Source organism: Ambystoma mexicanum, chromosome 8, assembly GCF_040938575.1.
Source record: "Ambystoma mexicanum isolate Mex_15411 chromosome 8, UKY_AmexF1_1, whole genome shotgun sequence".
NCBI lineage: Eukaryota > Metazoa > Chordata > Amphibia > Caudata > Ambystomatidae > Ambystoma > Ambystoma mexicanum.
The window spans coordinates 1,057,678,755-1,057,700,633 of record NC_090929.1 but is presented as its reverse complement, the minus strand read 5'-3'; the positions used below and the strand labels follow the sequence as shown (position 1 = coordinate 1,057,700,633).

The window sequence follows — 21,879 nt, the reverse complement described above, 5'->3', positions numbered from 1 at the left end:
TCCGCCTTCGTTTCTTCTGTTTGTCGTGTTTTGTTCTCGCGGCTGTGTTAGTTTCATTTTGATGACGATATTCTGCATCTCGTGTCTCTCAGATTTGCGATCACGTGACGTTTATTAGTGACGATCGCCATTTTGGTTTGGTCATGTTATTCTCTCTTTTCTTTCACGTTCCGAGACTACGTTTATTGTTGTTTTTGTTATCCATTCTTAAATAAATATATTTTTCGGTGATTCTGTATTTTATATTATTGAATACATTTTATGCTTCTCCTCTGTTTCAAAATTGTGGTCACGTTTCACGTTCTGTTATAGATCCTTATTTTAGTTCGAACATGTATTTTTTCTTCTTATTTTGCATTTCATTGGTACCTCACGTTTTGAAAAAAAAAAAGGACATTTCCATGTTGCAAATATTGTATTTGTTATATTTGAAGATGATACAGGCTTGCAGTGGGAGCCAGTGCAGTTCGATGAGGGTCGGGTGATGTGGTCAAATTTGTCCTTTTAATGAGTCTTGCTGCAGCATGCAGGACACATTTCAGGGGTTGCAGGGTTGTCACTGGAAGGCCTTCCAAAAAGGTATTGCTACCATCCAGGTGGAAGAGTACCAAGGCTTGGACAGCAGACCTGAAGTTGTTTTCTGGAAATAAGGGGTTGATTTTCCACAGGAGAGAAAGTTAGTACTAGGCCATTTGTGTCTTCCAGGCTATGTGCTGTTTGAACGTGAGGTATCTGTCGATGTTGAACCCTAGGGAATTTGCACGGTTGGCCAGCTGGGGAGTGTATCCCTCGAGGTTCATAGCAGAGAGCCAGGTCTGGCTGACAGGGTGTTCAGAGTAGCTGGCCAGCAGTAGGAATTCAGTCTTGGAGGGGTTGAGCTTCAGGTAAGCACTGAACATTCAGGACTGGATCAATGTGAGGCAGGCCTTGAGCGTGTGGATGTCTTCCATGTAACATATCTTGAGGTAGATCTGCGTGTCATCTGCGTATTGGTGAATGTGGATGTTATGTGTAGAGAGGAGGGTTCAGAGTGGTTCCATGTAAAGAATGAAGATCACAGTGGACAGGATGAATCCTTGCGGGACTCCACATGTGATGGGTAGATGTGGTGATTTGGAAGAATCCATTTGTACAAATTGTTGGCAGCTCGCAAAGGTAGGATTTAAACCAGCTGAGGATGATCTTGCTTATCCCCATGCAACAATGTAGATTGTTGGTGAGTGTCTGGTGGTCTACTGTGTCAAATGCTGCTGAGAGGTCAAGGAGAACTAAGAGACAGGGATGGCCATCATTGAGGATTTTAAGGGCATCATTGATCACCCTGATTATTGCTGTTCTGTGTTGCATCTAGGTCTGAAACCATATTGGTAGGACGGAAGAAGGTTATTGGCTTCAATGTGTTGCAGGAGTTGTATGTCTACTGCTTTCTCAAGGATCTTACCTAAAAAGGAAAGATGGCTAATGGGGAGGTAATTGCTGAGATCATCAGGGTCCAGTGTTGGTTTCTTAAGAAGCGTGCTTCACGGTGCAGGGGAAGGTGCATTGAGTTAGGGAGCTTTTGATGATTGTCAGGTAAGGAAGGAGTGGTTCAGTTGGAAGGGTCTTGAGTAAGGAGGCAGGGAGGATGTCATCCGCTAACGATGTGGCTTTGAGGGATCGTAAGGTGGCAACGAGGTCTTCCATAGTTAGTGTCTTGAAATTGTCCAGGGATTTGTGGGTTTGCGAGATGGAATGTGTAGTGTGCTGCCAGTTGTGGTGTTGTTGTTTATGTGTTTGGCAGATCACATTGATCTTGTTGATTAGAAAAGTTGATGTTGGTAGATTTTTCTGTGGGGTGTGCTGTAGGTGAGTCGGGCAGGTGCTTAATGCAGTGCTTGATAACTTTGATGTGGGCTCTGCTTTCATTGTTGGCCATGGCTATGCTATTTGGGTAGTAGTTGGCCTTGGCAATGTTGATTATTGACCTGTGTGTAGTACAGAGTTCCTTGAGCAGAGTGAGGTTGGATGCACTGCAGGATTTTCACCAATTCTTTTCTTGTTTTCTGATGGCTCATTTGTTAAGATTGAGTTCTTGAGTGTACCAGGGTGCTGAATGTTTAATCTTGAGGGTGCATCGTTTCACTGGGGCATGTTGGTTGATGTTGTTTGTGAGGGCAGTGTTGAGTTCTTGGAGACGTGAGTTGCAGTCCTTGTTCGTCAGAGGTACATTAGCCCATGTGAGGTTGAGTTTGGTGAAGTCTTCGGTAAGAGCCTCCACTGGGATGTTCTTGAATGATGTGAAGGCTTGATTGCTTGTTTTCCAATGGGTTTGCTTGAAAGGTATGGTGTGACTAATCTCAAAGGGGATTGACAGATGATGCTACCAGTTGAACGAAATAAGAGAGATGTGATGAAGGGTGGGCAGTGTGGTGATGATGAGGTCGAGGATATTACCTTTCCTGTGAGTTTGTTCTTTCGTGTGCTGCATGAGGTTCAGTGTGTCACATAAGCAGTGGAGATCTTTCTTCATTGATTCAGTTGCTGGGTTGCCAGGGATGTTGAAGTTGCTGAGGAAGATGTTGTTGGCATGCGTGAGAGTCATGGCGGTGACCAAGTCTGTGAAGTCTTCGACAAAGGAGATGTTTGGCTTGGATAGTCTGTAGATGAGATGAAAAGTGACTGTACAGGTTGGGCTGAGTGGGAAGTGGAAGCATAGGTTTTAAAAAGAGCCAATGGTGGCGACGTCCAGTTGGGTGGATCAGCGGATGCCTTGTGAATGATGGGGAGGCATCCGCTGATCTTGTTTGGGTGGTCTCATTGTAGAATTCTGTAGCCATTGTGGGTGAGGACATCTAGGATGCGGGTGGAGGATGATGTCATCCATGTCTTAGTAAAGGCATCCAAGTCATGCGTGATGATGAGGTTGGCAATCAGTTTTCGAGTAATGGTGGATGATGAAGTGGTGATGGGGTGTATGGTGACATGGATGTGGTTGCTGCGATGTGGTGTCCATGATATTGCTGGTGAGCAGCATGGTTGGTGATGAGTGGTGATGATAGGAATGGGCTGGGTGGGAGAGCGAAGTGGAAGTGAAACACATATTCAAGGGAGTTTACCTGATGATAAGAGAGGCAGGGTTTCCAGTCCTGGGTCCTTCTGATCCGAACAGTTCCAAGCAGGAATTGCCCTTTTTTTCATCTGCCCTTCACTTTGGATGCCCGGGCGAGAGATGCCCTTAATCTAAGAGTTAAGTGCAGAAAGGAAGAGGCAGGGCTACATTTGCCCTTAACTAAATTCTCCTTCCTTAACAAATGCGTGTTCCCAGAAGGTAAGGGAGCAGAATTTTTAAAATACTGCCTAGAAAAATTGGTATACCATAAGAAACATTAATCTTTCATTATCAAATATGCCACTGGCAATTCCATTGCAGGCACACTCTGCTCAAAACCACTTGGTAAAGCAGAGCTATTCCACAGAATCCTTCTCAAACTCATACTTTGCATGATTAGCAGAGTTGGTTGGTGCACAATCTCGCTCAAACGGCGCCGATATGGCCGGTGTGTGCCTGCAGGGAGGCAGAAACAGAAATGTAATTCAGACACACAATTACAAAATGTTCAACAAATCAGAAAAAATGGAGTCCATGAGTTGTTGGAATATTGACCGAGTTACATGTCCTAAAGGAATTGCATGATATTCATGCTGCTCAAGCAGTATCAGTAATCAGTAATGGAATCTTCCACTCATCTCTTACCCTTAAGCATTACAAGTGATATTCTCCCTTCAAATCCAATGTAGCTTAAATAGCAGCTCCATGCCCCCATTCCAAAACAGCCAAAATGAGGGCTCTAAGCCGTTCAGGTCCCTTTGGGTACTCAAACTGGAAAAGCTACAAAATGCCCACAGGATGTGTCCCTGACCACTCCCTGATATCAGCTGAAATTGGTAGTGACACCCCAGAACCTCCCCTATCCCTTTTCTCCAGTTCTCTGATATGCTGTCATTGTATTGCATTGTACTGTTTATTTATATAGCGCCTATACACAGGAAAGTGTTTCAAAACGCACCAGCGCAGGCGTTAATTTGTTGACTTTTCAGCATCTGGCATTCGCCCGTTCTGGTGCTGGTTCTATGATATGAATCGTCATGTACACAAAGCTGAAAAACATCATTGTGAACACGCCTGCAGCCCTGTGCCTTCCATGCATACTCGTTATACAAATAGGGCCTGATTTACAGAAGTGTTTTACAATGTCGCAATCCCATTGAAAAACGCCTTGTAAATCAGGCCCACAGTCTCATTTATTTATTTTATTTTATTTATTGGTTATTTTTAATGCGCCTATACATCACATGGTGTTTCAAGGTGCATCAAGACAAAAAAGTGGAGGGGAACAAGGGAGCGTAAAAACAAAACAGAAACGTTCCTACTAGGCATTGAGACATTCTAATCGTGCAAGTGTTGTAACATGAAAGCATCAGGACAAAATGGGGGGGGGGGAACAAAGATGAGGAGAACAAACAAAACTGCTCCTACTAGGCCAAGAGCCATTCAGAGGGCCTCATCACGAGTTGGGCGGTATCCCGACTGGGATACCACCCAACTTTATTTGTGTTAGAGCCCACCTATCCGGCGGTATTACCGCCGGATGACGGGCTCGGCGCTAAACATGACTCCATTTTCAGTGTAAATACTGCGTGGTAATACCGCTGGCTGTAATTGTGCCGAAAATTGTCATTTTTCTGGTGGGTTTACCTCCAGCTCTGAGCTGGGGTAAACACGACAGACTCGAGATTGGGCGGAGCGGTAAATGCTGCAGTAACCCTGTTACCACTGCATTTAAGGGCCACCACCCAACTCGTGATGAGGGCCAGAGTGTGCAAGTGCTATAGCAAGAAAGCAGTGGAGAAGGGGAGGAAGTGCAGGTACATGTAGGATAATGCAAAATTGGAATGCCTCACCTCATGGTGCAGGGGCCTACATCAATATGCAGGCACAAGTCGGTAAACATGCAACATTGGAAAGCCAATTAAAGGTAAAAAGCACTTAGTAAAGCCAGACAAGCAATGTGACAAGTAGGCATAAGTGAATGCAGCTTGGAAAAGCCGTGCCTCATGCTTGAGGGGCTACATCAGGTATGTAGATGGTAGAAGCGACAAAAATGCAAGAATGGAAAGCCACAACCTATGGTGTGTGGGGATTCATCAGATCTGCAGGTACAGGGGCGGGCAGAGGCCGTAATGAGGTATGTGGAAGGCATCCAACGTACCTGCCTAGGATGCACAAGGATGGTAAAAGTCTGTGTACATGTAACTGGTGAGGCAATGTCAGTGAGTAAGTCAGAGGTGGCAGCTAGTAACGCCAATGGCAAAAGGTAAAATCGGCCAAGCCACGCCAGTTTACTGGAGCAGTGCAGGCTGATGGTAATGATCAGAGCACATACAGTGGGTCGGCGAGACTCCTTACAATCAGGAATGGGAGGAAGGCCAACACAGAGGGTAGTTGGAATGATGCGACCCCGCGGCAAGGACAGATGTTCATGTTTAGTAGCGAATGGTTGAGATAAGAGGAAGATAACAGGAAGGAAGATCCATGGAACCTTTGATATTTTAATTAGGCTGTCCATTGCTGGTGGAAGGTGTGCCTTCCACCTTCTTGTGATTCTTTGATTTACCTGTGGCTGTCACATTCCAGCTGAACATGACAGGGGAGGAGGGCGCTTGTAGACTGTGTCCTCCTGCAGTACATGTGACTATGCGTTTCGTGCGGTGAGCAGGATAAATGTGTGTGGAATGGCCTCACACATTTTTGAGGTTGATCTACCATCATTCATTTATATTTTCAAAAAAATCAAAAAGCCCAGGCGAGCCCACTCCCCATGCGGATGGTTAAATTCCTCACATGACCGCCAACCTCAACATGTGAACCACCACCCTACTGAGGGTCTGGTTTGTCATCAAGGTGAAAGTATCGGCTGAGGCCATCTGCATTTCAATGCTAGGAGCCGGGCTTGTGCTGGATGTCCATATCTAATCCCTGTAGGGATATGGCCCAACGCAAACATTAGGGTTCTCCCGTTGCATTGCCATTAACCATTGCAGAGGCCTGTGGTCCATCTGGATCGTAAAGTGAGACCCAAAGATGGAGGGTTTGAGCTTCTTTATGGCCCACACAATCGCATATGCCAATTTTTCTATGACAGCTCAGTTACTTTCCCTCCGCTAACACTACTTTAATCCCAAAATCACAGGCGTCTGTCTGGATAATGACTTCCTGAGCCCAGTCTGGCACATTCAGAACTGTGACCCTGCACAATCCATCCTTTAAATCCTCAAAGGAGGTTTGACAGGCGGGGGTCCAAGTTACCTTCTTCTGCATCTTCTTGGAGGTTACATCATTCCAGGGCATGGGAATGGTCCCATACCCTCTGATGAACGACCGGTAGTACCTGGTTAGATATAGAAAGGCTCTCACCTGCATCTGTCTGGTGGAAATGTCCTCTACCTGTATCTTTGCTTCTATAGGTTGTTTCTTACCGCCACCGACCAGGTGGCCTAGGTAAGTGACGGTACCCTGCGCGATTTGGCACTTTGTGGCCTGGATAGTCAGACCTGCATTCTGCAGCACCTGAAGCACTAGCTTTAGGTGGGATAAATGATCCTCCCTGGTGTGGCTGAACACGGCAATGTCTTCTAGATAGGCGACACTGAAGTTTTCCAGGCCAGACAAAACCTGGTTAACGATCTGCTGAAAAGTAGCAGAATCATTCTTCAATCCGAAAAGGCATTACATTGAACTGATAATGGCCTTCCGGGGTTGAGAATGCTGACCTCTCTCTCACTCCATCTGCCAAGCCGACCTGCCAGTACCCCGCTGTGAGGTCAAAGGTACTCATGTACATGGCAGCGCCAAGCTTGTCAATAAGCTCATTTGCCCGAGGAATGGGGTGAGCATCTGTCTTCGTGACAGAACTGAGCCCCCTGTATTCCACACAAAAGCGAACTTCAGTCTTTTCACTACTGGCTTTTTAGGGACTAGTACCACTGGGATAGCCCAGGGGCTGTTGGATGGCTCTATTACCCATAGGGACAACATCTTGGAAACGTCCACCTTGATGGTGTCCCTGACCTTATTGGACATCCAGTAAATCCTATTCTTCACCAGCTTACTGTCTCCATTGTCCACATCATGGGCGCACCAATCTCCAATCTGCGTGACCGGGAGTCAGTGAAAACAGACCGGCAAACTGTCCCAGTGAACGGCAGCTGTCTGTCAGTTGCTGTTCTGACAAGTCTGTTGCAAGGTTGACACCTTCAACTGACCCATCTGTGACTTCAATGTACAAGAGGCCTGGGAGGGTATTGGTCTCCTCCTCAGTTTCTCCATCTGTCACTAACGACATGGCCACGTCATCCAGACTATAATGGGGTTTTAGCCGGTTGACGTGAAAGACTCTGCACATCTGATTAGGTCCTTTCACGTCAATGACATAATTCACTGACCTTTTCCAGCACACATCCACTGACCTGGAGAATATTTATTTATTTATTTATTTATTCGCATTTGTTAAGCGCACAGAATCAGCCCTGAGGCATCGTGGCGCTGGTTACAGAATAGCGCTGGTTACAGGGAAAGCGCGTCTTAGTTACAGCATACAGAGGCATACATGCATACAGTTTGGGCAGTAGCAATAGTTAGCAGTGTGTGCCTGAATGGCAGTAGGTAGAGGAATTTTAGTTAAAGAGAGAGGTTTTGAGTTTTTTTCTAAACGCTGTGAGGGAGCCTTCTGCTCTTAGAGCGTGGGGGAGATTATTCCAAAGTTTTGGTGCTATGTAGGGGAAACCCAGCCCCCCGGCTGTAACCTTGTGGATGCGTGGTACAGTGAGTTGGTTAGTGTAGCAGAGTCTGGTAGGTCTGGATGAGGTCTGTCTGAGAATGGTGTCTGAGAGATATGATGGTGCAGTGTGGTGGATACATTTGTGGGTAGTAGTCAGTACCTTGAAGGTGATGCGTTCTTTGACAGGGAGCCAGTGAACTGATTGCCTTGCCAGTGAGATGTGGTCCCTTTTGGAGATGTTTAGTGCTGCTCTTAGAGCGTTATTTTGGGTGACCTGGAGTTTGTTTAGGTTTTTTTCAGAGGTGCCGGCTAGAAGTGCATTGCAATAGTCAAGTTTAGCGCCTATGGTAGCTCTTGCTATTGAAAGGCAGTTTTCTTTGGAAAGGAATGGTTTAATGGCGTTGATGAGTTTAGTGCTTAGTGCAGATGCGGAGACAATGGCACTAACTTGTTTGTCCATGGACAGGGTTGCATCAATGTAGACCCCTAGCGTTTTCACAGAGGATAGGACTGGGATAGTGCAGTTGTCGATGTTGAAATTGGCATAGCAGCTGTCTAGCCTGGCCAGTGTGGATTTTTGGCCGAGGATAAGGATTTCAGTCTTATCCCCGTTAAGACATAGGCCGTTAGTGGCCATCCAGGCTTGAATGGTGGCATATATGAGTTTTAGAGCTAGGGCGTCTTTGTGGTATGAGCCTGATAGAGGGAGGAGCACTTGATGATAGACTGTCACTGTGGCCTTCTGGTTGTGCCAGTGCTTCATCAGCTCCTGACTAGCCTTCAGGTTCTTTCTTGAGTGTTCCATGTACTTTTCCATTCTAGATCGAAGGCCGAGTACATAGTTCACCACATCTTGTGTGGGGGATGAGGGTTTGCTTTCCCATCCCTCTTTCTTTAGACTGAGGGGACCGCATACAGCATATCCAAACAGAAGCTCAAAGGGGCTAAACCCTACTCTGTTCTGTGGCACCTCCCTGTAGACAAACAGAAGGCATGGTAGGGGAATATTCAATGTTCTCCTCTGGTGCTCTTCCAAACTACCTATCATACCTTTCAGGATCTTGTTGAACCGCTCAACAAGCCCATTGGTTTGTGGATGGAAGGATGTAGAGAACCGGTAGGTGACTCTGCACTCTTCCCACATAGCCTTCATATACGGTGATATGAAGTTTGATCCCTTGTCAGAAACGAGTTCCTTGGGGAATCCAACACAGGACAATATCCCAATCAGAGCCTTTGCAACCACAGGGGCTTTGATGCTACTCAGAGTTACAGCCTCAGGGTATCTGGTGGTGTGGTCTGCCACCACCAAGATATATCTGTTCCCTTAGCTGGTTGGAGGATCAAAAGGACCCACAATATCCATGCCTATTCTCTCGAGAGACCGCCCAGCCATGGGTAGTGGAATTAAGGGGGCCTTTGTGGTATCACCTGACTTGCCAGAAACTTGACATCTCGGGCAGGACCAGACAAATTCCTTAACTTTTACGTCAAACTGCAGCCAGTAAAAGTGCACAGACAACCAGTCTGATGTCTTAGTCGCTCCCAAGGGACCCGCTGAAGGAATTTGGTGAGCCAAATCCAAAAGGAACATTCTGTGGCATTGGGGGATCACCAACCTCCTGGTGCCCTTGCCCTCATAATCTTTTGGCCATCCTCCCAGTACACTTTGAACCAGCCAGGGGCCTCACCTTTAGCCTGCTCCTCCACCTGCTTCCACTGACCCACCAGATTTGGACACTCTTTCTGGGCTGTGAAGAAGTCAGTCTGACCTGGTCCCCCTGCTGATGCAAACTCATCCAGCTTGGGCAGGCCCTTCAGATCTGCACCCACCTCATCCTCCACCTCAGGTTCCTGTGCTCTGCCAATCAACTCCGAAGTCACTGAGTCCCCTGCTACCAAAGTAGGGACCTCAGTGGCGGCTAGCCCCTCTCCCTCAGCAGTAGGCGACTAAGTAATCTGTGAAACTAGGAGCTACCGGCCATGCCTGTCCTTCCAACAAGCCCTCTGTAAGCATTCCAAGCACTAACGCTATGAGAGTTTTCAATCTGGCAATCTCTTTGGCCCTCGATCAGGTAGCCGCTGCGACTATCTCGGGATCAGGAAGATCATTACTCAACAAACATGGCACAGGGATGGAGTCTTTCACCGCTACACAGCGCTGGTTTGTTTCACCTCGCCAGCTGAACTCTATGATTGCCAAGGGGCACTTACTCTTCCCATCAAACCCACTTATGCCACAATCAGGCCAATCAATATATTGGCCTGGCTGTACCCATTGCCTGGTGACAACAGTGACACTAGTTGCAGTGTCTCGAACCACAGTAGTTTTGTGCCCATTGATACATACATGTTCTAGATAGAGTTGAATATTATTGGGAACTGGGATCTCTTCTGAAGACCTGGTACGGTTCCCACTCAGTGTAACCAATGCACATACGGCCACTCCCTGGCCTAGTCGGAAGTCCTCCTCTAAGAGGCCCACACTAATGATGGCCTCTCCCATGAGTCCAACATTCACTATGACATGGTTGGGTAAGCCTTTGCAAGCAAGATCCCCTTTCCTATGGCCCAGCTCCTTACACACGAAACAACCTTTTGGTGGTGAGAATGCAGGTGTCCCAGTGTTAGGGGTGCCTGTGCATTTATATTCTGATTGCACGTCTGAACTAGAGTTTTGGGATTTCCTTTCTTTCTTTTGGGGAGCTGACTTCTAATAGGACTGGGGTGGACCTTTGTCCATCCTGTCCATGTTTACTTTTTTGTCCATCCTCTGTGTTCCTTTACAGTGTGGGTTGTATTTTGTAGTGTGCTAAAACTGTCAGTTGTAAAAATAATAAACTAGAAATGTGTATACAACCTTGACTGGATGGTCCCTTTTATCATTGGGTAATAATTGTATTTTCGCTGGGTTGCAACTAACCAATGATCTACGACCTTGGGGAGATAAGCCTGCCATTCCGTCCACGTTACCAAAATTGGACAAGGAGATTTATAATTTTGATTTTGAATTTAGTATGAACGTATGAAGTTGTACATTCCTCCCACTAACCAAATACAAAAGATGTCACTTTAGGTCAGTTCTGAATTGAAATCTGAATTGCTGGACAGAGTTTGTCTACACCTAGTCAGATCTTATTGTGTGTGTATTACTGAAATGAAGATAATGAAGGGCGTGTGTAAGCAAATGTAAGTAACGCAACCCAGACCTAGCAAAGATAGTCTTACTGATATCTTCAGACAGGTAACTGTCAGGCAGCTCAGGCTGCAGTATGACATCTATCATTTGGTCAATTTCTGGACTGTGTGAATGGAGGATAGGTCACAATTGTGTAGTCATTACTTACCTGAAAGTCCCATGGTAAAATTCGAAATTTCCTGTGAAAGGGAGTGTTTGGCTGTCTGGCTTGTCTGGGATATATTCACTTTCCACCTATAAAGATATAACTCTTGAAATAAGAAGAGGTGGAGGCTGTTGGATCCCTTGTTAAAATGAGCCTTTGCTAATCCTTCTTTCAGTGCTGGGTCACCAGCATCTTGATGTGGAGGCATGGCTGAATACTCTATGTGAATAGGAATCCAGTACTTTTCACTGGCAAACACTGCCATGCCTGTGACAACCTTCCTACATTTGAAGCCATATGTTGACTACATTGCACCAGAAGTGTTGTCTTAATGTCCATCCCTTGAAGTGGCATCTATTAGGAGACCTTTCAAGAGTGGTGATCTTGAAAAGTGTTCTTTGTGCACAGGCCTACCATGCTCGGTCCTCTTGTGTTGTTAAGGATCCTGATGTCTCCTGGTGTTGCCTAAGTAGGTTGCTTCTCAAGCTGGCTGTTACCTAAAGCGTGATCCACCAACATTGGAGAATCTGGTGCTCCATAGCCCCTAGAAGCCAAACTTGTTCCTCACATTCCTACTCATGATTGAGGAACTGATACACACATCTTTTTGGACTAAGAACTTCTAATGTCCCGAACAGACCTTTACCTCCTTCTGGGCAGACTATGCACTGCCTTTCTTTTTGTGAATATTGCTTTAAAACCACGAACTGAGGTGTTGCTGAACCAGGGCACATTCTACAAAGGAATTGACAATGTAGTCTCAATGCCTGGTTTTTCTACTTGCTATCACTATTTAACCGCTAAACTCTGGGTGGGGCCCTCCATCTTTGTAGGAGATACACAGCTTCTGTGAAAGAGCCACAGTTTAGGACTTTCATTGCTTACATTAATTGCACTCTTCTCTGAGACTCTGGGCTTGCAGGCTTGATCACAATCTGATATATATTGCAGACTTGTGATCGAAGCCCATATGATTTAGAGGCCTGGTCTCAGCTGGGGGGATCGAGAAAGGCTCTTGTTCTGAAACATAGCATAGACTTCCGTCCAGGATACAGCACTGAATCTGCCCTCCATGACTTCAGAAATCAGTTGGACGACATTCGTGACGCTGAGAACCTTGCCCTACTCTTACTGCTAGATCTTTCGGCAGCTTTTGATTTGTTCAACCACCAAATTCTTTGCCACCATGTCACCACAGCTGCAAACATTTTCTTCTCGTCCACCAAATGGATCACTTCTTTCCTGGCTGAGAGAACCGCCTGGGTCTATGCAGACAGTGGAGCTGCCCACCCAAAGCAAGTTCCTTGCAGAGTCCCACAAGGCATCTGTGTATCCCGGGTATCCTGAACTTTGTTCAACATATACACAAAACAACTCTTTGACCACCTTGATTTTCTCGGTATATCATACACTAACTATGCCGACAATACCCAGATACTCATCCCCCTCTCAGGTAACTATGAGCAAGACTCTAACCATATCAACAGTATCTATGACACCATTCAAGCCTGGATGGCCACTCACCACCTCTGTCTTAATGTTGATAAAACAGAGATCCTGATTGTTTCCCCCCACTCTCGCTTAGCCACACTTGACCCAGCCTACCACGCTTTCTCTATTGATGCCTGCACCATCACTGTTTTCTTGCCCGTCAAAACGCTAGGTGTCTATCTTGACTCGAATCTTTGCGGATCGGGGTTGATGCCCAAGATGGAAATGTTCAAGGGAGAAAAGAACAACGATTATTTTTCCGAAATAACCTTCAGTCTTTTCTCCCCTGAATATTTCCGACTTGGTCCCCTGTCCCTACCCCCACCCAGACCCACACCCTATCCTACAACTTACCTTGCTGATGACTGGCTGTGTCCCTGAGACGGATGTTCCATTTCACTTCCGCGATCGGGTACCGGTGGCGCAGGGTCCTTTCCCTTTTTTTTCTGGGACCGGCTGCCGGGGACACCTCCGCAACCCCCACTCACAATATGGTGAGCAAGGGTGCGGGGGACACCCCTGCAGCCCCTGCCACCAAATGGGGGATTTGGTCAAACTTTCTGGCCATTCAGTATTTTCAAACGGCCAGAATTTGTCCAAATCTCCCATTCGGTCATTTAATCTCAGTCTTTTTGGCCAAATCCATCTTTGCATGACCTGCCAGGTCAATGGAATTGCCACCTCAGCTGCTTACACCACAAAACTCTTGAACGCATCCAAAAACTTCATCTGCTCGCAAGACCGCCTGATCATAGCTAGAGCAGTAATCGGCTCTAACTTGGATTATTGCAACTCCCTACTCGCTGTCTCATCGGAGCTCAACCTAAACAAGCTGCAAACCATGCACAATTAGGCCCTCCGAGCTGCAATGAGCCTCTCCAGATGGTGCTATGTCTCCACCCACAGGAAAGCCACTCACTGGCTTCCCATAAGAGAACGGATTAACTCCAAAGTCCTCGCCCTCACTCATTGTTGTCTGTCTACCTCTGCACCATCCTACCTCTCACAGAGGATCTCCAAGAGCACATCGCCCAGGCCTACCAGACTAAACTACAGACGCAGACTCACAAGCCAGTGCTTTAGACTCAAGCTGGGGGCTCCAGCATCCCAACCATCGCCGCACAACTTTGGAACAACCTACCTCCCCACCTATACTCACACTGGCCTTTCAGAAAACATTTGAAAACCATGTTATTCCAATGGCACAAAGAGTTTGTAAAATTTTTGCTTGATTCCTTACCTGTTCTGATATACCTGTAACTGACTTTCCTCGTCCTGCCCCTCCATCACCTCTTTCCCCCTTGTTTCCCCTGCTTTCCCACCTGTTCAAAACCAGCGCCTCGATGCCCATGGATTCTGCACGCTCTAAAAAAAAAATTTTTTTTTAAAAATATATATATATATATATAAATATGTTTCCTAAGTTCAAGGTCACCTTATTTTTATTAAAAGAGTGGAACGTCTGTGGCAGGAGGAGAGAATGTTAGAAGGAGAAGGAAAGAAATGGTGAGGCGAGAGGGAAAAGGGGAGAGGAATCAAAATGGGAAAGTTGATCATTCCATGTATGAAATTATGGTGCACCATGTTCTCAATTAGTTCCAAGAAAACCAATAAAGACAATAAAAAAAAAAATGTTTGGTGGAGCACGTAGAAATAGATGCTAATTGGCAATGCAAATCGCACTTAAGATTTTTTTTTTCAGTATTAGGGTTTAAAAATGTACAGCAGCACTTAAGACAAACATTTTTTATTTTGTTACTAAGTTATGACCAGCCATGTCAATTTAACATTTGTATTTTTGTATTTGTATTTATTCATGTAGCGCTTATTCCTAAGTGCTGAACAAAAGAATAAGGCGATACAAATTCATGAGTAAAGATACAAAATGACAATAAAATTGCAAAGTAGAATTAAGAGCGATGAGTCAGAAGAAAAGTTTTGAGCCAAAGACAGGCTGGATGGAAGAAGAGCGAATCAGAAAAGGAAGGGATTGCCAACACTTCGGAACAAAGAGAGCAAATGATCTAAAATGGGAAGCATCAGAGGGAGGCTTAGGCACGGGCAGAAGAAACAGGGACTGGGAGCAAAGAAAGCGCGAGGGGAATTAAAAGAAATGTAAGAGATAGGGTGGAGAAAGACCGCAGAGAGATTTATTTAAAAACAATACATAAGGAGTTAAAAAGAAAGCCAAGACACAGAGCAGGATGGGGAGTGCTGATAAGCAGGAAGACCAAACAGCAGGGAAGAACAGTAGAAAAGAGGATGAAAACAGACTTGAGAATTTTAGTAGCAGACAAGGACAGAAGATGACGAATCTTACGAATATTAAATAAGTGAAAGCGACTGATGCGGGCAGCCGAAATAATGTGGCGAGAAAAGGAGAAAATGTTAGAAGGAGGAGGAAAGGCAGAATCAGAGAAGGGTAATAGTACAGGATGTAAAGAAAGAGCAAAGACAGGAGAAGGGCGAGCAGAAGTATTGTATTGTATTGTATGACCATTGATAAAGCGCAAGACCAAGGCCCTGAGGCATCTGGGCCCTGCTACGCACAAGACCACCATTCAGAGAAGAAAAGAGTCCTCATAACAAAGCCAAAATAAAAAGAAATATCTTTAAAGCTTTACGTAAAGAAAGATGGTCAGACCCACTCACGAAGGTGAGAAGGCAAATCGTTCCATAGCTATGAAGCCAGAACAGGAAAGGAAAGCCCACCCTCGCAAGCCCTACGGCATCTAGGAACAGTGAACAGAATCTGAGATCGTGAGCGAAGAGCTCTTCATGGAAAAAATCGACAGAGTTTCTGTTCAAAAAAAGGAGGGCCCACATGTTGAACATCTCGGTGGGTGATGCATAAAATCTTAAACTCAACATGTTGCTTAACGGGAAGCCAGTGTACCTGACAGAGCAAAGGCAGAGTATGAGAAAGTCTAGGAGCGTTAAGTGCAAGACGGGCTGCAGAATTCTGTAGTATCTCAAGACAATGCAGTAAGAACTCTGGCTGTCCTGGATAAATCCCATTACGGTAATCGTGTGAAGCCATAATGGAGATTGTGACGTCTCGAGAACAGAGATGTAAAGGAATGAAAGACAGCACTTTTCTTAGAACTTTGAGTTTGTAAAAACCTGCACTGCATATCGAGGCAAGCTGTGCCTCTCTAGAACCTGACGACTGAAGTTTAGTGCCCAGACTCTTAGCTGATACAAAGGCCTTTGGTCGAGGGCCCAATGAATCAGGCCAGAAGTCTGCATTCCATAAGTTACTCTCAGCCTGGGTGCCGTCCAACAAGCTCTCTGCTTTTTCATAATTTAACTTCAGCCAGATTTTCGTCATCCAGTTACCAATATCAACCAAGCGGGATCTTAATTTTCTTGGTTGGGTCAGATTCTCTCAACTTCTCTCTATACCCATCAATAGACTGACCGGGTAGAGTAAGGGTGCACCCTAAGGGCCTCATTACAACCCTGGCGTTAAGGGGTTAACGGCGCTGTAAAAGGCTGCGGCGCCGTTAAAGCCTTAATGCCAGATTCACACTTTAACGCCTGCTTTTTGCAGGCGTTAAAGTCCAACCCGCTAAGTGACCTTGGTGCTAATTACGGCACCGTAATTTACGGTGCCGTAATTAGCGGCTTACCCATTCCCATTGTGCCCTATGGGCCAAAAATGGGAATGGGGAAGGGGCCATGGTGAATGGGGAATTACCGCCCCACCAACCTTGTAATGGGGCGGTAATCCCGCCATCCACCATGGCGGAATCCGGCATGGACCATGGTGCTAACCGCACCATGGTCCAACGCCAGGGTTGTAATGAGGCCCTAAATGAATATTTAAGGGAAGGCATTTGGAGAGGATGGAGAGCAGCCAGAGCTAAGGCCAAACTCTGTACCGAAGATCTGATGTTAAAAGCATCCATCAACTCTTCAAAGTAAATAGTGGGACCGAAAGGAAGAGGTCAGCAAGACTGGACTTCAGACCTCTCCGGGACATTAGGACTCGACTCCCCCCGGCATCCTGCGATAAAGCCCAAAATAAAACAACATGCTTGAGAAAACAACCTTCCACCGGTGGACTCGGAAAATACAATTAGTATTCACGTGCTTATTTCAGAATCAATATTTTTCTGCTGATCTGCCGAGGAGGCTTTTATGAAGTTTAAGTAGGGTTCATTGTTAAATACTCCAGTCTGCAGAGGATATGGTTCTCCATATTAATTCCTTTTCTTTTCTAGATCAATAATTAGATTGCTGATTTGCTTAAAAGGCTTCGATGGAAGCAGTACTCTACCATTCCAGGGCGCATGCTCGAAGAACCAGTAGCCACCGCCGCCGTAGTTGACGAAAATCATGACTGTCAGGGCGAACCTGGAAGGCGAAATTAAAACAAGCATTGTCACAGTCAATAGGTTTTGGCTCTCATGTGTCAACCGCAGCCTCAAATGCCCCAAAGATTTCATACCAAGAAGAAAAGACATTAATAAAGTGTGTATTATTGCCAGTGGTGACCAGCATTCAAGCAATATTATCATGCACTTAACAGAAAATAGCCCTAAACTTCAAAAACAAATGTCGGGCACCAAAAACACTCTTTTGAAAAGCCGTGGGCATCTGGGGGTCTTTCCATTAAGTTGACGGCAGAGGCAACCTATTGCAACTAAGACACAAAGAGAACATAGAGAATGGGCCCCTTAATGCAAATTGCAGGGCCACAAACATACAACAAGGAGGCATTAATGAAACATTAGTAAAGTGGATGTGCGTTTATATGCATTTGCCATGCACCACTATGCATATGAATTCATTTTGCACCACAAGGTATCGCTTAAGTGGCATCTGTGATCCACAACCTTAATATGTAATGTGAATTAAGCAGCAGGCAAAGTACCAGCAGTGCAAGCACAGTAGCAAGCAATATATTAGGAATACCATGCTCTATACTTACCCTTCAACATCATGCATCCATGACAATCTAGGAAATTGGGAGAGCACATGACACTTCCCTGGAGGTCCTCCACCTCGTTGCCAGCAAAGCAGACGCTAACGCTCTGCTTCACGGGCAAGGTGTCCTGTATAAAGGGCCTCTTGTACACACTGCCCACCTGTAAGGGGGGTACACTTTTCAGTCAGGGAACAGGGGCCTACTCTGAATATAGAGAGCTAATCACTCCACACAGCCTCATGTCTCTGGCAAACATGAACGCAAGACAGACTTCAAAACAAACTAAACAGATCAACAGCCTTCCAGTGTGGGGGCCTTACAGACGCATGAAACAGATATTAGGGGATCTGAGGGGGTTTCTCTAAAGAGCAGGGTTTTTAGTTTTTTTCTAAACACATCTGCTGATTCCATTGATCTCAGATCAGGGGGTATAGAATTCCAAGCTTGAGGTGCTGCTGCAAAGAAAACACCTTTATTCACCTGTCTGAGTTTGCATTTCAGCCCCTTCAACAAATTCAGGTTATTAGAACTGAGAGTACATATGAGTGGCTTGCTCTCAAGGGCCTCAGAGAGGTATACTGAACTCATCATCACTCTGCTTTTATAAGTGGTCATAGGGAGCCGATATTCAATCCTGGCCTCAATAGGGAGCCGGTGTAATTCTCTTCTTGCATCAGAAATGTGATATCTCTTTTAAGGCAAGCTACAACCCTAACTGCAATATTTTGTATTACTTGCAGTCTTGCACAATCATTTTTGGAGATCTCTAGCAGCAAACTTCTACAATAATCTATTTTAGCTCCAATAATGGCCCTGGCCACAGTCTCACAGTTTGCTTTGGAAATATATGGTGAAGTTGGTTTTGATCTAGGTATATTGCCAAAGTTTTGACTTTCTATTTTGTCATAATGAAACGGTCCACAACCTGGAACTGCTGATATTCTGCTCCAAGCTTTAGAATTTTATTCAGTGTACCTACCAACGTCAGGTCTGATTTTTCATTATTCAATGCCAGTCCACTTTTCACCATCCACGCCTGTATCAATTGATATACTTTATTGAGACTCTTGGTATCATCATCAAGAATGCCAGATAGCGGGAAGGTGCACAATTATTGTCCTGAATTAAGGCAACAGCCTAAGGGTATCAGCAAAGGCAGCCTGTAACGTGTGCTGGCAAAGCACACGTTTAACGCCCTGAATTTAAGAAATATCTTGCTTTGTGGTAGGCCTGCCAATATAGGGGCAGCTGGGTAAGTATAAACTGACAAATTTGAAAGGCTGTGATGCTGTCCCTTTATATGGACCAGAAAAAGTCATAGCACAAGCTGGGTAATAGAAACAGTGTGTGCGTGTTCCTGTTGTTAACATATAAGGATGAGTGGTTGACCAAGACCTGTGACTTACAGGTCCTGAGCAAAGAGCCAGGATTTGAGCCACCTTTTGAATCTGGGAAAAACAGGCTCCACATTGGTGCAGCCAGTATGTGACTTGGTGTGTTGTACTGTTTTATCAGCACACTTTAAGTACAACACACCAAGTCACTCCAACTACTAACCTCACCACATCATTGTGTCCCTTGTCCCATTATGTTTAAATTGTGTTTAAATGACTTCAACTTATTAGAAATGCTGTTAAATTTTTATTCATGTGTTGTTTTTAAAATTGGTGTTTTTGTCAAACTATGAATACATTTTTGTTTTAACAGATCGAGACTATTACTTGTTTTGTAATGACAGAGTAATTACTTCTGTCACTCTGCTGTTCCCTACCTTTACTACCTAATTGCGTTAAAGGGTGGGGTAGCCTGTACTCACTTGTATTTTGTTTTGATTGACTAGTCCCTCATGAGGCAGGCCCCCTGATAACAAAAAAGATGGTCTTCGGCCATAGCTTGACCTACTCTGTGAATAATGGGACAGGAGGACAACCAGGCAAAAGTTCATTGGGGCATTTGGGTGTGTAGAGAGTTTCTTCAAAAGAGTAGGACAGTTCAAGATTCGAAGGCAGCAGAGAAGAGTCCTGCAGAGAGAGAGTGTGTGAGAGAGAGAGGTTAAGTGGAAGGGATGAGGGCAGGAGATTGGCACTAAGTCTTTGACAGTTTGAGGAGCAAGCACATCAATAAGAGTGCAAAATGGGGTGGTGCTGTGAAGGATGGGTGCTTTTTCCAGAGGCGAGATAGAGGACGAAGTAGCAGAGAGAATGGGAAAAGGGGAGCAGTGGTGGACAGAAGGAGTGAGTGGATGGGAGAGAGCTGAGGGATGTGAGAGTGCCAATACATTTCAGAAATTGTAAAGGAAAAGTAGTGAGGAAAGTAATTAGCAAAGGTGGAGGAGGCCATGACTATTGGCTTGGGAGAAGGGAGCCAAGCTTGGCGGATAGATTTGCGAGTGTGATTGCGAAGGGAGGAGATTAGGTTTGTGAGGTGTGAGTATTTGTCAGAGTCCAATGCAGAGTAGAGAGCAGCAGGGGAATGTGCTTGGAGGAGTGTGAGGGGTCCAGGATTTGCACCGGGATCTTACTTCAGTGTGCATGTTTGTTTTGAGGTTGAGATTCACAAATGTGCTCCAGGGAAGGGGATGGGAAGGTGTGAATGTGCATCCAGGATAGTGTTGGTCAAAGGGAGTCATAAGTGAACAGTGAAAGTCTGCAAAATCAGGGTCAACATAAGATGAATGAATATAGGAGAGAAGTCCACACTAGAGTCTGGCTTGAATTTCCTTTTGGTGATTGAAGAGATGGGAGGAGGAGTAGAGGGTGGAGGGACTCAGACATTAAAGTAAACAATGGGGTGATCAAAGGGAGAAAGGTCAATGTAGAGGTCAGAGGAGGAGTTTGCAGTAAAATGGAAGAGAAGCTCAAGAGAATTTCTACCAGAGTGGGTAAGCTAGTCGTGGAGGGAGAAGATTTAGTGGTCAGATGTTAGTTAGGTTCAAGTTCGGTGGATGTGTAGGATTTGGGAAGGTTAAAGTCCCCTAGTGTGACAAGTGATAACGGGGATGTTCGACTGTAGTGATACAAGAAGATATTATTATTATTATTATTATTATTATTATTATTATTATTATTATTATTATTATTATTATTACTATATGAGATAATGTAGCCCCTACCAAACATTTTAAAAATATTGCAAGCCACCGAGGATTTCTGTGACTGAAAGTTCGTTTATACAGTCATGGAACTCAGTGGTGACTCTGACCTATGGAAGGGGATATTTTATTCCTTATAATGCATAGCTATAAACTGTTACCCCCTTTAATATATGGCCTCTTGCTTAATGTAATTCGAGAGATCTTCCAGTTGCTGATACACATAATCAATGTAGAAATTGTTTGCTTAAAGAAAACAACAAATAAGCAACTTCTAATGTGTTACAGATAAATTATGTAAGCAGTTAAATAAAATCCATCTAAAACGTTTCCATGTTGTGCTTTAAAATCAGCAATAACATGCAGATTCTTGCTTTCATGTGTTGAACTCTAGCAGTGCATAAAATAAGCACACCACCATGAACAGATCCTTATAAACCTTATAAATTAATTAAGAGCTGGCTGCGAGCTGCAGCATTGAAGAAGGGTGCTTTACCTGTCTATGTTGCGTCCATGGACTTAAGCTCTGCATTTGATTTGGTGGACAGGACGACTCTCTGGCAGAGACTGAGAACATTAAATATGCCTCCAATTCTGTTTGATATAGTCAGGGCTATATACTCAGACACAGAAATAAGGGTACGATTGGATGCTGAGGGTACTCTCTCTGATGCACTGACTGTACACAACGGTCTCCGTCAGGGCTGTAGGTTGGCACCCACAATATTCAACCTTTACTTGAGTGGTGCGAATACCGCCCTGTCTAATAAAGGCCTTGTAGCTCCCAAAATACAGAACATCCGTTTAGCATGGCTAGCTTATGCTGATGACTTCCTCCTTATCGATAACACAAAGATCGGTCTTCAAAGATTGCTTAAAGCCTTTGAAGAATTTATTTCTTCTCTGTTGCTGAAGATTAACTCGGCTAAAACTGTGATAGTTTGTTTGGGCAACAGAAATAATAAACTGGACTCGCTTACCTGGTCATGTAGTAATTCCCGCCTTAGAGCCCAGCCTGTGTTTAAATATTTAGTTTTTGTTATATCAGGGTCCAACTTAAGATCAGTATTCAGAACTCAACTTAGATTCAAGGCGGATATTGCAATCCGTCAAATGAGAGTAATCGAGTCCAGATATGGCAGATTCACAATGAGTCCTCTGAGAGAATTCTACACGAAAAAGGTCATCCCTAGATTAATTTAT

At 44.9% G+C, this 21,879-nt stretch overlaps 1 protein-coding gene across 1 annotated transcript in view; it reads right to left on the bottom strand.

Moving 5' to 3' along the window:
- Positions 1–21,879, bottom strand: part of LOC138473094 (heparan-alpha-glucosaminide N-acetyltransferase-like) — a 1,171,537-nt gene that overhangs the window by 1,134,942 nt on the left and 14,716 nt on the right. The window contains exons 2-3 of the mRNA XM_069611600.1: positions 19,488–19,606; positions 16,935–17,011 (exon numbers count right to left, since the gene is read on the bottom strand). Coding sequence (XP_069467701.1) covers positions 16,935–17,011; positions 19,488–19,606 — 196 coding nt within the window. The remainder of the gene's footprint in view (positions 1–16,934; positions 17,012–19,487; positions 19,607–21,879) is intronic.